This window comes from Carassius gibelio, chromosome A10 (assembly GCF_023724105.1).
Source record: "Carassius gibelio isolate Cgi1373 ecotype wild population from Czech Republic chromosome A10, carGib1.2-hapl.c, whole genome shotgun sequence".
Lineage (NCBI taxonomy): Eukaryota > Metazoa > Chordata > Actinopteri > Cypriniformes > Cyprinidae > Carassius > Carassius gibelio.
The window spans coordinates 8,293,090-8,309,856 of NC_068380.1; the positions used below are offsets into that span (position 1 = coordinate 8,293,090).

Below are 16,767 nucleotides of genomic sequence, written 5' to 3' on the forward strand. Positions count from 1 at the left end.
CAACAGGGTTAATACAAGGGCCAATCAGGCCTTCTAAAATAAATTACTAACCATGTAAAGCTCAAACTAGAGCTGCTCCATTCAGGGAACTGGCCTTGTCTTATTTTGATTCTTGACACACTGGCTGAATTGACTATTAATCCTAAAGGCATCTGAAATGGCGCAATAATGACGAACAAAGGTGCTTGAATGCACAAAAAATCTTTCCATCCCTCACCATCCTGTTAATGCGAACAAAGTCCTCTGGTTTTTTGGCCCAGACTGGTAGTTCAACGTCACACACGACTGTCCTGTCCTCTCTCACCCCCAGATCATATCCGCTGCTGTTCACGAACATCTCAGGGAGGTAGTAGAACTCCGGGATCAACTCCTGTCATGCAAACAAACACGCTGACGTCACAGCACAGAAGTAAGACCAGTCACAGCATCGTTTTACCTTACAAGATTTCACTCACCCTAACATCAGATGTGTCCCTCTGGCAACTTCGCCAAGAGCGCGCGATGCCAGAAAACGTCCGGTCAGGATGGTCAAACTTGTCGTTATTACAATTCAAGAAAAACGTGGTGAAGGGTTCCTGTGGGATTGAGGAAGTGGCACACACTATCAGATTAAAACGACTTTTATTAGCTTTTCTTAAAAAGAGAATTAAGATTCAGATTTTCAATAGAATATGAATAGACTACAGTGAAGACTCACTATCCTGACAAGCCAGAAGAGAGTGGATGCTGAGGTGGAGTACAGTGATGCGTAATGATGGGGCAGAGTTCCGTCATCCTCCCATGTATCATAGCGTTCTGCATAGAACACGGCTCGCTTTGGATTCAGGGCTCCGATTGGCTACATTACAAACAAGAAGGAGAAAAAAAGAATTAAAGTTATTAGCTCATTTTTGATTCAGGCCTCTGAAAGTGGAGTATAAATATTATTATATTTAAATTATTACTTATATTCAGAAAGTATGCTTTAATTTGATTAAAAGTAGCAGTAAAGTCATATACAAATATATATATATATATATATATATATATATATATATATATATATATACAGTATTGTTCAAAATAATAGCAGTACAATGTGACTAACCAGAATAATCAAGGTTTTTCATATATTTTTTTATTACTACGTGGCAAACAAGTTACCAGTAGGTTCAGTAGATTCTCAGAAAACAAATGAGACCCAGCATTCATAATATGCACGCTCTTAAGGCTGTGCAATTGGGCAATTAGTTGAATTAGTTGAAAGGGGTGTGTTCAAAAAAATAGCAGTGTGGCATTCAATCACTGAGGTCATCAATTTTGTGAAGAAACAGGTGTGAATCAGGTGGCCCCTATTTAAGGATGAAGCCAACACTTGTTGAACATGCATTTGAAAGCTGAGGAAAATGGGTCGTTCAAGACATTGTTCAGAAGAACAGCGTACTTTGATTAAAAAGTTGATTAGAGAGGGGAAAACCTATAAAGAGGTGCAAAAAATGATAGGCTGTTCAGCTAAAATGATCTCCAATGCCTTAAAATGGAGAGCAAAACCAGAGAGACGTGGAATAAAATGGAAGACAACCATCAAAATGGATAGAAGAATAACCAGAATGGCAAAGGCTCAGCCAATGATCACTTCCAGGATGATCAAAGACAGTCTGGAGTTACCTGTAAGTACTGTGACAGTTAGAAGACGTCTGTGTGAAGCTAATCTATTTTCAAGAATCCCCCGCAAAGTCCCTCTGTTAAAAAAAAGGCATGTGCAGAAGAGGTTACAATTTGCCAAAGAACACATCAACTGGCCTAAAGAGAAATGGAGGAACATTTTGTGGACTGATGAGAGTAAAATTGTTCTTTTTGGGTCCAAGGGCCACAGGCAGTTTGTGAGACGACCCCCAAACTCTGAATTCAAGCCACAGTACACAGTGAAGACAGTGAAGCATGGAGGTGCAAGCATCATGATATGGGCATGTTTCTCCTACTATGGTGTTGGGCCTATTTATAGCATACCAGGGATCATGGATCAGTGTGCATATGTTAAAATACTTGAAGAGGCCATGTTGCCCTATGCTGAAGAGGACATGCCCTTGAAATGGTTGTTTCAACAAGACAATGACCCAAAACACACTAGTAAACGGGCAAAGTCTTGGTTCCAAACCAACAAAATTAATGTTATGGAGTGGCCAGCCCAATCTCCAGACCTTAATCCAATTGAGAACTTGTGGGGTGATATCAAAAATGCTGTTTCTGAAGCAAAACCAAGAAATGTGAATGAATTGTGGAATGTTGTTAAAGAATCATGGAGTGGAATAACAGCTGAGAGGTGCCACAAGTTGGTTGACTCCATGCCACACAGATGTCAAGCAGTTTTAAAAAACTGTGGTCATACAAATAAATATTAGTTTAGTGATTCACAGGATTGCTAAAAAAAAAATGTTTGTACAAAATAGTTTTGAGTTTGTACAGTCAAAGGTAGACACTGCTATTTTTTTGAACACACCCCTTTCAACTAATTGCCCAATTGCACAGCCTTAAGAGCGTGCATATCATGAATGCTGGGTCTTGTTTGTTTTCTGACAATCTACTGAACCTACTGGTAACTTGTTTGCCACGTAGCAATAAAAAATATACTAAAAACCTTGATTATTCTGGTTAGTCACATTGTACTGCTATTATTTTGAACAATACTGTATATGTGTGTGTGTGTGTGTGTGTGTGTGTGTATATTTATACATTTCAAATAAATGCTGTTGTTTTGAATTCCTCAGAAAAAAATTATATTTCTCAAAGAATCCTGAAAACAATTATCACAGTTTACACAAAAATACAAAGCAGCACAACTGTTTTTATCATTGATGATAAATGTTTCTTAAGCGACAAATCAGAATATTAGAATGATTTTTGAAGGATCATGTGACACTTAAGAGTGGAGTAATGTTGCAGAAATCATCAGGAATTAATTTCATTTTAAAATATATTAAAACAGTTATTTTAAATTGTAATAATGTTTCAAAATGTTTTAAATGCAAAAAAATGCAAAATGTTTTGGTTAACATAAAAAGAAGAGTTAAAAGAAACAACAACCTGAGACTGGTATCCGTAAAAACCTTCTAACAATTCATATTACATTCCGGATGATTTGTATAGCTCTATTTGAGCTATGGAAAAAGACTTTCAGGAGTGGCATACTTTTGACAGATCCCGGAAATTCCCAGGCAAGGTAAGATCCAGGTCCTCCGATTCATAGTTAGTCAGGACCCAAGGGAAGACAGGATATTGGTTCAGATCATTATAGGTCCTCCCTGCAAACAAATATCAACAGACAATGTTGTCTATGAGCAGGTAACTTACATATAGCCTATAACACAGTTTTATTAATTATAAAACTATTAGTTGCAAAAGCAGGAAACTTATTAGTGCAGAAAAGAATCTTACCTGCAATCGTGTTGAGGAACATGAGGTACTCGAAATTAGAAATCTCCCTCCGCTGCCATCTCTGAGTCATATTAGATGACTTAAAGAGCTGCCTTGGTGTTGCCAGAGATATCCGTCTATGGGAGAAACAGCAAAATAACAACACAATCAATTAGCATTGGCTTATGACACATTTAGTATTAATTAATAGTTAAATGTTTAGTCATATAACAACCACTCCTAAACTAATCTCATATGACTGAACCCGTTTCAATATTAGAAAGCCAACACCAAAGAGCTTACCTTGCCTGAGGGAGACCATAGCTGGTGCCAACGCCGACCCGGGGTAAACTGTACACTACCTTCTTTACAGTGGCCTGATCCGGGAAGTTGAACATGACGGATGCTGTGGAGATGATAATAAAATAGTGCCATTAAAAACCTTAAATTAAACAACATTTTGACATTTTTTTTGGAGAATTGGCATCTTACTCCTGTTGGCCATGAAGACCTCTAATCCAGTGTTTTGGAGCAGGTAGCGTCTTGAAAAAACTGCTCTGATCTCACTGAACATCCATTTCCCATGCAGGCCCTCAGTATACGCCAACACCTGACAAACAAAAAAGCAAAGCATTTACATACAATCAGAGGAATGGCAGTTAGCAAAGAATACTGCATTTTGAACTCTGGGACAATAGCAATGCCAACGCATGATCCCTAAATTCTAACTGGATGATATTAAGTAATTCTATGTGAAATAATGTAGACTTTATCAGTGGCACATAAAGTACCTTTGAATCAATCTTTTTGAAAGTTGGATCATCCTCGTCCACCTCGAAATAGATCTCTGTTGTGGTGATTGACAATGTTCCTCTAGCAACGATCACAGGAGCAACGAGCTGGGCCGGTGTGCTCAAAACCACTGGACCTGAAAGAAACCACGGCACAGAATGAGAAACGTAACATTTAAAACTCCTGAGTCCTGGATAAGTGAACAAAGTGACTGTGGTCAGATTTTCCAAAAACCTGGGATTTCAAGACCAGTACTGGAGAATTAAATAATCTTTTTGAACATGTAACATATAATAATCGAAAATCTACCTCGTCTGGTCCTGAAAAAGCATCTTTCACCATTACCAATCCTTAAAAATGATCATTTTTAGTGGTGTAATTGCACTGACTGCTGTTATTATCAGGATGTTACTTTACCAAGGCCAAGTGATTTGTCAGAAAGCATTTGTAGCTCAAGCTTTTGAAAACAAAGCATGAACAAATGATCAAAGGCATTAGTTTTCAAACCAGTTCGAGATTAACAGACATAGACCTCTTTGATTTAGAAATTATATAAAAAGAAAAAAACTAAAATCTGAGGAAATAACAAGCCATTTAGCTTAATTAAATAATGATTAAATAGCCACAATGTGTTAAATACAGTCAGTGACTCATTAAGATAATGATTAAGTGGCTACTTTGATAAGCGTTAATTAGTTAATTTAGTGATCCGGAGATTCAATATCAAAATCAGATGTAGCACTTGAGCTCATAATCACATTTTTGGCAGATTCAGTTGAGATTTGCATCAAAAGGCACAAGGGCTGGAGCTTGTTCTGGGCTAAAACGCTAATTAGGATACTTGTTTACTGAAGGACCAAACTTGCCTCTTGAGATAAATACCCTCGGACGAAAAGCCACTGGGAATAAAGTACAGTTGCATACATTAGCAAATGCATCAACAATACATCAAAGAATCACCACATTAATGATTTCTACATGAGCAGCTAGAGTGGAACTCTTGGTGCAGGCTGGCATTTAAGACTGATTTGTTTAATAGTGCCATGGCAGTCTTAAAATGGGATCTGAGAAGGCTGCTGGAGAATAAAAGCCTTATGAGTGCAGCAGAGACGCTGAATACCTGCAAGGTTGTCAATCTCTTTCTCCTGCAGCAGACTGACGGCATCATCATCTCCTTCCAGCATCAGGTCCGTCTCAGGGTTCTGATTGACCACCGAATGACTACGGAACGATTTCTGTGACGTCACGTCCTCTTCTTCCTCAGAGCCTGCCCATACAAAACATATAGTTATTTACAATAATAATTAGTCCATGCAAAAAAAATAAAATAATATATATATATTTCCTGATAAAATAATGTTGTGTATCTGCATATGTATTATGTATGGACACACATCACTTTAATATAATATGTCTCTGAGACATATTTGTGCACTGTAAATTAGACTGAGGTGGTATGGATGTGTTGTGGCTGACCGTATTCTTCTAGAGATTTGAGAGCCACGTCTGAGTGGGTGGAGCCATAGGCATTGCGTACGAATCTCCGCCTCCTGCGCAAGTCATCCTCCCAGTAGTCCAAACGCCAATAATCATGCAGCTGACTGAGGTGGAAACAGACAGAGAGAGAGAAAGAGAGAGAGAGAGTGAGGAGGTGATGACTGGCCAGGAAACTAGCAACAGAATTGGAAAAGGTTGAGAATAAACTGTGAGATTGTGAACCTCTGGGACATAGTTCCCCATGCTCCATGCTTATTAGTCAAAATGTTGAGGATCTTCTGTTTCAACTGGTTTGCAGTCACGTGATCTCGGTGTTTGGCGGCACTGATGAGGTGATCACACATCTTTTCCTCTTCTCTCCTGTCTGCAGCGTACTGGGCACAGTTCGACTAGGAACAGAAAGAGCAAAGGAAATGATCTTCACATCATTCCTTATGTATGATAAACAATTAGACCGTGAACACATGACACAGTGATCCGCACAGACTGACTGACTTCAAACTCAGCATGTTTGTGGACATCTTCCGCTCTCTGCCTGTTGAGGATGAACTCAGCCTCATTGGCGACACGGACAATGTGGTCCTTCATGGCGTGACAAAGAAGCCTGAAACAAAAGCACAGTGAAATACGTAAAGCATAAACCTGAAATGATTACTTAATTTTGCATAATGAGCATCTCCTTTCAATATATTGCACCAGATCTCACAAAAAAAAACAAATCAGGAATTGTTCTTTTGAAAACTTTCATTTTATGTCAGCTGAGTAGGAACTTTAATGAGAATGAGAACGTACCTTCCCTCATTAATAAGTTCGATGAATGCAAGTCCTGCATTCTTTTGTATGGAATTCTGCCACTCCTGAAAGCACACAAAACAACCGTTATTGACCTTAATGAATACCATAATTTAAACATTTTAATGTGCCGAAGATAAATGCATTAATGAAATTATGGATTAGTGAAGTTTAAAATGCTAAAATGCTTTTGTTTCATGCATACTGTTCTGATAATAAATACATTTTTCTGTCTATTTTCATGACTCTTGGTGAAGAGATGCACTGATGATCTTTCCTGATTGGCTCTTTGCCACAGAAGCGAGAGTAATTTTTTTAGAAAGAGAGGCAGAATGCACTTAGCATCCACTGCAGATGCTTCTAGAAGGACACATCACAGGCAGCTCCCATTACCTTCTGCTTCCTGCCAATCAATATTTAGGGTACGGTTTCATCCCCTGAGCCACTAATGGAGGGCTTGGAGCTTCAGTAATATTATATGTGCTGATGGAGCGATGACGGGAAATAGAGGGAGGAGGGGAGAGGAGGATGAGAGGGCATCAAACACCGGATGGGCCACTGCTACACCCCAAAGCTCCCAATCTTCACTCCAACTCTGAAGGCAGAGGAAGCCTGAAAGTCTGAAATCTTGATCATTCAGAAGAGTTCAAAGAGGTTTAGTGGGGTTCCCAGTATAAGATACTGACACCCAGATGCAAGCGTTGATAATTCTGCTTTGAAATGTTTGATTAGTAGTGAGAAAAGTAAATTTCTCCTCATGTGGATTGATGGCGAAGCACAGGAGCACAGGAGTGTCTTAAAGGTAAGTAAAAATTCTTCAACAGGAATACTTTCTGAATGTGAAGTTTAGAAGTTTTACTGGAAGCTAAAGAAACATTACTGTAGCTCAAAGAGTTGAGCGTGGTGCTACCAAAGGTCTTGCGTTTGATTCCCATGGAATGCATGAACTGATCAAAAGTGAATGTATTTTGCTTTGGATAAAATCATGCGGCATGAATATATGCATGAATATAAACTAAGCTAAAGTGTGTAGTTCGGAAGTATGCAGTGATACTTTTTGATACCCACACTGGCTTTAGCGTAAAGTAGGGTGGGTCTGAAATCGGATCCTGTTTAGGTCAAGCACAAAGAGGTTGAAAAATACTGATGAAATGTTTCCACATTGCAGCACTGTGACCTTTTCCAAAATTTGAAGCTGTTTAAAAGCAGTTTCACTGTAGTTTATTTGGAGTTTATGGAGCCTGAAATGTAAGTTGGTGTGGTGATAGAAAATACGAACACTTGGTGAATGACAAAATTAAGTTAAAATGAATTAGAGAATAAAGTGAGAAATCTCACCTGGGAGCACAAGAGCATCACAAGCTCCACAACCGATGTGCTGGACTTCATACAAACCAAGCCTGTAGCAGTGCATTAACAAAAAACAGATTTTAGCATGCGCATGTCTAAAAAAAAATAAAAACATAAATCTGAGTGGGTTCCAAAAGACTGACAACAATAGTGAGAATGTCCAGATCTTAAATATGAACCTTCTGGTTTTAATTGACCTAAGATGAGTGTATTTCCAAGTTCAGTATTGCATTTGAAATCCCATATATTCAGTTTAGACTTTTGGACCCCACTGTACATGTGTGTAACATAAAATAACCTAACATAACTGGCTCAAAACTTTAAAGTGATAAATCTGATCTATTTTAATGTAAAGACAGTTCTGCTTTAATTAAACAACAAAAACAGACAAACATTAAACTGTGCGGAGGTCAAGACAAGGTGAGAGCACAGACATTAAAGCCTGACAGGACAGCAGGGAGGGGATGGAGAGGGTGGAGAAGAGAGGAAGGAAATATAAGGAGACAAAAGACAGCGGTGGAACAAGAAACAAAAGTGATTCACTCTAGATCTGGATCTTCAGATTTAGATTTCTTTGATTTCAGATGAAATGAATAGAGAGGAAGTCCTCTCAGGACTAAATAAAGATCGCCTGATAGACCTGGCCCAGTGTGAGCAAGTTTTGGGTCAGCTGAGTTGATGGAACTGTCACCTGCCATTATTATGAATTAAAAAATGAATTAAGTTTTTTTTTTCTGGTAAAGAAAAAGTTTAATAAAATATGTTTTGTCTGATACAAAAATGTATACATAAATTTAAACACAAAACTTAAAATGTATTTTTAAATCAAATTAATTAAATTTACCTAGAAAAGAAAACACTGTAATAATTATATAAGAACTATATTTTTTATATTTTATTATTTATACAATTTTCATTATTTATACATATTTTAAATTTAAAAATGATTTTCTTTTTTTGTTGAAAAATAAATAGAAAATGCACACCATTACACTTTTATATCTATTACATTTAAGTTATTTATGCATATTTTATTACAAAAATGAATTTGTCGGTGTTGTGAGGCCAATTAATATATACCAGCTAGAGCACTTCCTCAGTGTTTCATCCTTTCATCCTAAGCAGTTCAGTTATTCTCATACCTGCTCTAGGTCCATGTACTCGCACAATTGTGTGTGTATGAGGCAGCCAGTGGACACACACACACACACAGCAGACAGTGAGGGACTCCACAGAGACACCAGGTAGAGAGAAAAAGGAGCACTATACAGCACCTGTACCTTCTATGAGCAACTCCTGCCCATGACTGCCCAGCAGAGTCCGCGAAAGGAAGGGGGCGAAATCCACAAAGATCTCCCTCAGCAAGGGGGCCACTTTCTCTAAGGCACGCTCCAATTTAGTCGTGATACTACAGTTGGAATATGAAAGACATAGAGAGAAATATTCAAGTTAGCTCCAAAATACAGAGACCAGTTATAAAAAAAAAAAAAAAATCACACTTCTCAATTCCAGCTGGTTAGTATGTGACAAAGTCTATGGAGTTACTGCTGGGTTAAAGCCTACCTACAAGAATTCAACCACAGGGAGGCAAATGCTTAACGATCGCCCTATTATATTGCACACATCACCCTTAAAGTGCCACTGCGCTTAGCTAGAAGCTGAGTTAACCTGCACTAAGACTAAAACTTCAGCGCCAGGGATGCAAATGACACCAAACAAGGGCAAGTGTGAAAGGTTTCATGAGGAAAAAAAATCATAAAAGTCTGAGGACATCCAATGTGGTGCCAACAAGGAATGTCTTGACATTGAAGAATGACAATGTCTATAATGAAACGGTAAGCTAGCAGTGTTGATTCTGTCAAGTTCTTGGTAAATATAACTGTTGATTTGGAGTGTGCATGCTTTTTGTGGATTATCAATGTGTTTGTTAGGCATTTTACCACAGTATAGTTGAAACAATAGCTTATGTCACTGATAGTAAATCTTAACCAGGTCTGATGCAAAGAAATACTGGAAATTACAGCCAATCAGAGCATATTTGATGACTATTCTGCATTCACATGCCATCTGCATATTAAGTTGGTGGCTAGTAAAAAATATTGAATTTCTTTGTTGTAATTGTCTTGTCAATATATTATGAAAACAATAAGTAAAATAGAAATATATATATATATATATATATAAAAACTTATGAAAAAGAAAAAATGACGAAAACTTAAACTAAAATTAAAAATACAAATAAAATGTATATAAAAAACTAATGATAAAATTGTATACTAAAATAACACTGGCACATTACGTCATGTTTAAAAAATGCAATTGAAGAAATGAAAATCAAAGAGACGTGATTTGTATGCTTGAAAATTGTATCGTGTCATGCCTGGTTTGGACATTGTTTATATGCGAAAAAGAGACAGAATCAAATCTTGCAGAACCGTTACAAATCAAAGCAGCAGTGGTGGTGTAGCTGGCCAGCTTGAAAACTCACAACCACCAGGAAAGAGAGGAAAAAGAGGCAGAAAAAGACAGAATAAAATAGAAAGACAGAGAGAAGGAAGGGAATGTTAAGCTGGTAGCAGTGGGTAAGGTGGGCCAGTTCAAGCTTCCTTGCCTAAGAAACTGTCCTGCATCTCTGGGGGCTGTTTGGAATCCTGTCAGCGAACTAAAGGATTTGAGTTCAGGAGGCGTCAGCCTGGTTCGCAGTGGACACTGGTCCACTTCACAAAAGGCACTGCAATACAAATGGGCAAAAACAGACAGTAATGACTGTACAGGCATTCACTGCAGCTCTTAGTCTAAAGTGTGACTTAATCCCTGTGTGTTGATCTGTGCCAAATCAAAGGATGATTGAGCCCCAAAGCTTCCGTGTCGTACATGCAAAGAGACAAAAATGAAGAAAATCAATTCTGTTGCATTCAAATTAGAACAGATGTACCCATGTTTGGCAGGAAATACACTTCAGACCATAAGTACCTCAAAGTGCATCTTTAAAAATGCACAGAGACCTCAGTACGTGTCTCTGAGGGAATCTGTGGCTGTGGTGCGTGCTGTGGTTACAAAGATATACAGATCGGGAAGTGCAGAGAGGAGACAGATGTAAAGTGAAGAAACTAATGGATTATGGGAATCATAGGAAGAAGAAAGACTGCCAAAAAAAAAAGAGGATGAGCACAGGAAGTGGGAATGCATGATTTAAGGTTTTAAGCATGTGAATAACTGGATAAAGTGAGGAAGAGCACAGGGTGGAGGAGAAAAGGATGTGGTGTGTGTGTGTGTACCTCATGTTTTCCACTGTGTCTTCAGGCATTGGTGCAACGGTCTGCACCGCTGGGAGGTTTTTACTTGTGGCACCATTCACAAAACTTGATGAAGAGGAGGATGAGGAAGAAGCAGAGTCAGTGGCACCTGTGAGACATAATGGATGAGACACATTAGAATAGTTTAAGCACAAGGAATTGTTTTAAAGTGTCACAAAGCATGCTTAAATGTCTAAAATGGACACTACGACTGGAAAAGAGTCTAAACTTATGAAAGCCCATGACTACTCCAAATAGCCCAATCAACCCAATCACATGCAAATAGAGCATAGACCAACAAAATGCATATGCTCATTGGATTGTAAGATAATGTAAATATTCAGGACGACTCGCCTGTTGTGTTGATCATGCTTTTAGGTGTTGCCGTGGCAGCAGCAAAGATATTGGGCGTACTTCCTGATGAGGGCACACCACTGGTGGTGGGAGTTCCTACTGTGTTCACAGCCAGGCTTCCTGGAGGGGGCTTCTTAACAGGCACCACCACACTCCTGTGAATGTGCGTGCACACACACACACACACACACACAAATGTATTGAATTTATTCAGTAATTAATCCCTATATACATCTTCACATCAAAATACTTTTATATACCATAAATTAAACACTTATATATGCACTACCATTAAAATGTTTGGGGTCAGTAAGATTTTAAATGTTTTTTTTTCTTCTAATTTTTAAGAAATCACTCAACTTTTGCAATGCATTAATCAGACTTTTTATCCAAAGCGAGTTACAGTAGAGAAACATAAGCAATTCAAACTATACAAAGCTTCTTAATAAACAAAATAAATTTAATTCAATATACATTTGTAAATATTAATATTAACAATAAGTTACATGTAAAAACACACCTACTATTCATATGTTTGGTGTCACTAAAACATTTGAAATGTTTTCGAAAGAAGTGCTTTATGCTGACCAAGACGGCATTTATTTTTTCATAATTACAGTAAAAATACAGTAGAATTATTGTGAAAAATGATGACAATTTAAAAGACCAGTCTATAAAATATGCACCTGTCCTACTGAATTATTAACATTCAAGAAGCCTGTGAATGATTAACAGCATAATCTTATGTTTAATTTATTCATCAGGTTTTCTTAATTGGGAAGAACAAAGAGGATTGATGTTGAGAGGGGCTTTAGTTTGTATTGTAGAGTATCAGTGGAATCTCACACGCTAAGCCAGTCAGTCTCTTGAGCCCTGAGCACACTATTGCACAGAGCTAGTGGCGTTTTTTGCAGACGCCTGTGCAGTAATGAAGAGAAAAATGGACTGCATTCAAAACAAAAGGAAGGCCTTGTGCTTGCATATACGTAATTAAGGCGTTCTTGACTTCATTTGTTCTTTAAAAAGTCTTGACGTTCCACATGTAAGTGTAACCGCATTGATTCATGAATGATTTATTGATTCAATCGTAGTTCCGAAATGTAGTAGACAACAAAAGCGTACACCTGAATCAAAAGCTGTTCCAAATGGCAGACAGCATTAGATATTTCATTTTGCTCAACTTAACTTTACAGAATAAATAAAAAAATATATGTATAATTAAATTATATTACATTATAGATTTGTCTTTTTTTTAGATTTTATTTTTTAAATGACACAGAAATGACACTGACATCGACTGGTTTTTACAAATGCATATAATTGTTTATTAACCTCAGTGCACGGTGGGTCTGTACTAAAAGGTTTATATTACTGAATGTCAACCTCGGTAAAATATAAAATAAAAAAATATTCAATTATATCATATTATAAATTATTATATATATTTAAGCTTGATATGCTCAGCTCTCTGGGTCTTGGGTTTAATACTTTTAATTATTTGATTGATTATTTAAATAATATTGTCTGTTAATAAGGTTGGTCTGAGACAGAACAGCACATATAGATGACAGCAAAGCATAATGTATCTTAGCTAGACACTTCTCGCTAGAGCTGCCCACCTGTCAAACGAGTGGAACTGCATGGGCAGCATAGCAGCAGCTTCCCTCTTCAGGGCAGGGTCAGGGTGGTACGGCTGGGGTTCGGGCCCTGCCTCCCCCGCCTCCATCGGTGCTGCCACTAAACTCTTCAGGATCTCCTTCACATTGATTCCCTTGTTGGCCTGGCTGATGCTGGAGATCGACGCGGCCGGTTTCAGAACCTCCACGCCAGGAGGCGACTCCAGCAGGGACTCGCGGGACTTCCTCACCTCTGACGACAGTGTGCACAGCAACTCGCTCATGGCATCCGGGCCTCCTGAGTGCCCACCCAATCCGCTGGAGTCTGTGCCCAATTCGGAGCCATTGAGAGCACTGGTGACTTGCTCCTCCCCGATGCCGGAGTCAGTGTGAGGCAGCGAGGCCTCCAGGGGAAGATCGTCCAGAGGGGTGACGGCTGGTCGTTCTCCACGTACACCATCTGTGAAGGAGGATGGGTTTTCTGCAATTTGCACACACATACACTAGTGGTCGAAAGTTTGAATGAAGACCTTTTATTTATTTTTTTAAAGAAGTATCATATGCTCACCAAGCCTGCATTTATTTAAAGCCTGCACCTGAGTATTAATTCAATATTGCACTCAGATAAAGCATTGCAATAATGCCTTGCACACTTAAGTTGATGAAGTTGAGTAATTGGATGACTATATACAGTAGCAGAGCTAATCAGAGACAGTTAACAAATGTCTGAGTGGAAGACGTCTGACTGTGTTTAAACACTTATTAGCATTTGTTGGGTGTTTAAGTGGTAAAGGACGAAAGATACACGTCTGTTGAGTGCAATCAAAGTCTCAGAAGATAATGACACTGCAGATGCTATGTTCACCTGTGCTGGTGGGTGAATTAATCTCTTGTCGGATGCTTCTCCCTGATAGGCTGCTGGACCTGCCGATCTCCCGTTGGGGCTCCAGAATGTCCCGGTACTTCGACACCATAAGGACAGAGATAAAGTAGACCACAGCCAGAGCCAGGAACTGAGCCTGTTTACTGTCATCCTATTGAACACGCAGTATGGTTAACAATCATACTGTTCATGTTAACATACATGTTTTGCTTCAGCTCAGGTAAGTGAGCGACTCACCACGTCTCTGAAAACGACAGCACGGAGACGATTGATGTCCACGTCCTGCAGCAGTCTGTCTGGGTCTTTGATGGGGGAAAGGTTACGCGGGACATTCTGTATGACGGTCTGCGGCAGAGAGGATGAGAGAGAATCATACAATGCACACACACACAAACACTGGTTTTATTATTTACGTAATTTCAAGTTTTATAGCAAAAATGCATTGCATTTTGTTCTGTTTCTGATGTGCATTTAATGCTTCTTCAGAAGCTCCTTAGTATGTGTTTGTGTATAGATGCATTTTGCATGCGCAGGTGTGTTTGTTCTCTTGTATTCGTGCAGGTGTGTGTGTGTGTGTGTGTAACCTTGCTGGCGGACGCTGCAGTCTGTAGGTTCTCCTGGGTCTTGCTGATTGGCAGTGAGGTTTTGCTGCCTCTTTCTCTCTGTCGCTGCCTGCATTCCAGACAGTTCCTCACTGCTACACAACACACTAAGAGGAAACAAACAGTTTTACTAGAACATCTGCCTTGATATTGACTGTACACCACACAGACACATAACTACACGACCCTTCAAACGTTTTGGGTCTGTTTTATTTAAATGTTTTATGTTTATGTCTCTTTTGCTCACCAAAGCTGCATTTATTTACAAATTACAATAAAAACACCAATATTGAGAACAATTTTTATAATTTTTTTAAAATAACAATTATTAGATTTTTCTGTGACAATGTAAAGGTCTTTGCTGTTGCTTTTGATAAATTGCATTTGATAAATTGCAGAATGCATTGTTACATTTAAAAAAAAAACACACACAAAAAAACAACCAACTAAATTCAGTGATTCACACTTAAGGTACAAAAACCTTACACTGAAACTACTTTATACAGTCAAGGCATACAGTATATAAAAAATGCAATATTTGAAATAGTTACACGGGAAAAATACATCACACACACCTAATCGTAGACACTGGCGCATTAGTCCCCCAGACGACATGTTCTTTTCAGCCTCAATCTCGCTGAAATTGAGAGAACTGGCGAACACGAGCACATCCACCATGGCCATCAGCCGGCTCAGAAATGTGACTGCCGTTTCAGACGACATGCCCTGGGTCGCCTCCACATTCTCAAGCTCCGTCTGGGACGCACACACATAACCGAAGTCCAGAAGTTTAGAAAATCAAAAAACAAACACACACAAACTAGAACACAGAATAATGATCACACCTTGCTGACAAACAAACAAATGTGTGATAACATCAAACCAATAATGCCAGGCCACACAAAACATGCCTCTCGAAAACATTAAACTGGGGAGGAAGGTGTTTGAAAACCTCACACCACTAGAGGGAAGTTCAAACCAGTGTGACACCCATTTGAGTGTGAACAGGTCCAGTAGTGCTGTGCGCTTAATCTGTGCAGTGGTCACATCACCATTTTGCAACATCAATATCAAAAGTTCAACATATTTACATTGTGTATTAAAAAGGAAAAAAGTTTTTGTAAAGCAAAAGGTTGACAAGAACATACCCACTATGGTTTTAGATAGCAGTGGAGTCTTCAAAGAAGAGGAAAATATGCTTTTAAATTCTATAAAAAGCCTCTTGAGATATGAACTGCTTTCTTAAAACCTACAGCTGAGTAGTGAAAATAAATAAATTGATGTTGAAAACTGGGAACATGCTTGATGATAGGAGACATAATAGTGGCAAATAAGAAGTCAGGCAGTGGTGCATTGTGGGTAAGTATAGGGGCTATAGCTTGGACCCACCTCTGCCCCTGTGCCAGAGCTTCCTGGCAGGCTATTAACTTCATTGCTTTTTGTCTCTTTCTGTAAGCAAGAACCTCCTTGTGTCTTTATGACCAACACAGAGGGGAACAAATGAAGTTGACATTTAATGAAGAGCCTTATAAACGGACAAATGTAGCCGGAGGACTCATCTCAGCTCCTTGGTGCATGCTAATTTATTTAATGCATTTTAATATCAGTATCTGTATCTGTTTGAAGATTTTCAGTGAATAACAGACGATAATGATGAATCAAATCTGATAATATACTTTATCAGATTTGACCACTTTAACTGATCACATAAAATAATAATGCTAATAAGTTAGCATTTTAATACATTCAAAATCTCACATTTAAAGGTGCACTCAGTTTGTTATACAAATTAAAAGAGTTAAAAATTTGTACTTCTGAAAATATATTTGAAAACATTATCACTCACTATTTACATGGGAAGGCAGTATTTTGAAATCACAGGATCAGCCAGATAATACTTACTGGACACTTTATGTGGATAATAAATTGATCGTGGGTAACTGCAAATATCATATTTTTATATGAACCTGAAAACTTATGCATGATTTTGCAATTATAATACCTCTATAGATGACTGGAATATTGGTCCGCTTAAGATAAACAGGAAGTACGGAGTGCTAACCCTAACTTTGAGTGCAATATATGCTTCATAAATCTTTTATGATTAAACCAAATGAATGCAGACATAGTCTGAGGTTGAAAAAGACAGAAAAGATGGAAATTATCTGAAATGGATCAAACAAGACTGCGAC

At 38.4% G+C, this 16,767-nt stretch overlaps 1 protein-coding gene across 7 annotated transcripts in view; it reads right to left on the bottom strand.

Moving 5' to 3' along the window:
• LOC128021058 (neurobeachin) overlaps positions 1-16,767 on the bottom strand; it is a 109,032-nt gene that overhangs the window by 7,200 nt on the left and 85,065 nt on the right. For 2 of the 7 annotated variants that reach the window (XM_052607945.1, XM_052607944.1), the window contains 23 exons: positions 15,151-15,331; positions 14,558-14,682; positions 14,211-14,318; positions 13,956-14,124; positions 13,094-13,571; positions 11,475-11,629; positions 11,103-11,229; positions 10,441-10,555; positions 9,099-9,237; positions 7,813-7,874; positions 6,475-6,539; positions 6,178-6,286; positions 5,905-6,071; positions 5,662-5,786; positions 5,306-5,452; positions 4,185-4,321; positions 3,886-4,003; positions 3,697-3,799; positions 3,415-3,530; positions 3,169-3,281; positions 698-838; positions 456-575; positions 218-370 (listed from right to left, as the gene is read on the bottom strand). In XM_052607945.1, coding sequence (XP_052463905.1) covers positions 218-370; positions 456-575; positions 698-838; positions 3,169-3,281; positions 3,415-3,530; positions 3,697-3,799; positions 3,886-4,003; positions 4,185-4,321; positions 5,306-5,452; positions 5,662-5,786; positions 5,905-6,071; positions 6,178-6,286; positions 6,475-6,539; positions 7,813-7,874; positions 9,099-9,237; positions 10,441-10,555; positions 11,103-11,229; positions 11,475-11,629; positions 13,094-13,571; positions 13,956-14,124; positions 14,211-14,318; positions 14,558-14,682; positions 15,151-15,331 — 3,273 coding nt within the window. Of the gene's footprint in view, positions 1-217; positions 371-455; positions 576-697; positions 839-3,168; positions 3,282-3,414; positions 3,531-3,696; positions 3,800-3,885; positions 4,004-4,184; positions 4,322-5,305; positions 5,453-5,661; positions 5,787-5,904; positions 6,072-6,177; positions 6,287-6,474; positions 6,540-7,812; positions 7,875-9,098; positions 9,238-10,440; positions 10,556-11,102; positions 11,230-11,474; positions 11,630-13,093; positions 13,572-13,955; positions 14,125-14,210; positions 14,319-14,557; positions 14,683-15,150; positions 15,332-15,964; positions 16,049-16,767 lie in introns of all 7 variants that reach the window. The other 5 variants (XM_052607947.1, XM_052607946.1, XM_052607950.1 and 2 more) reach the window with 3 other exon arrangements.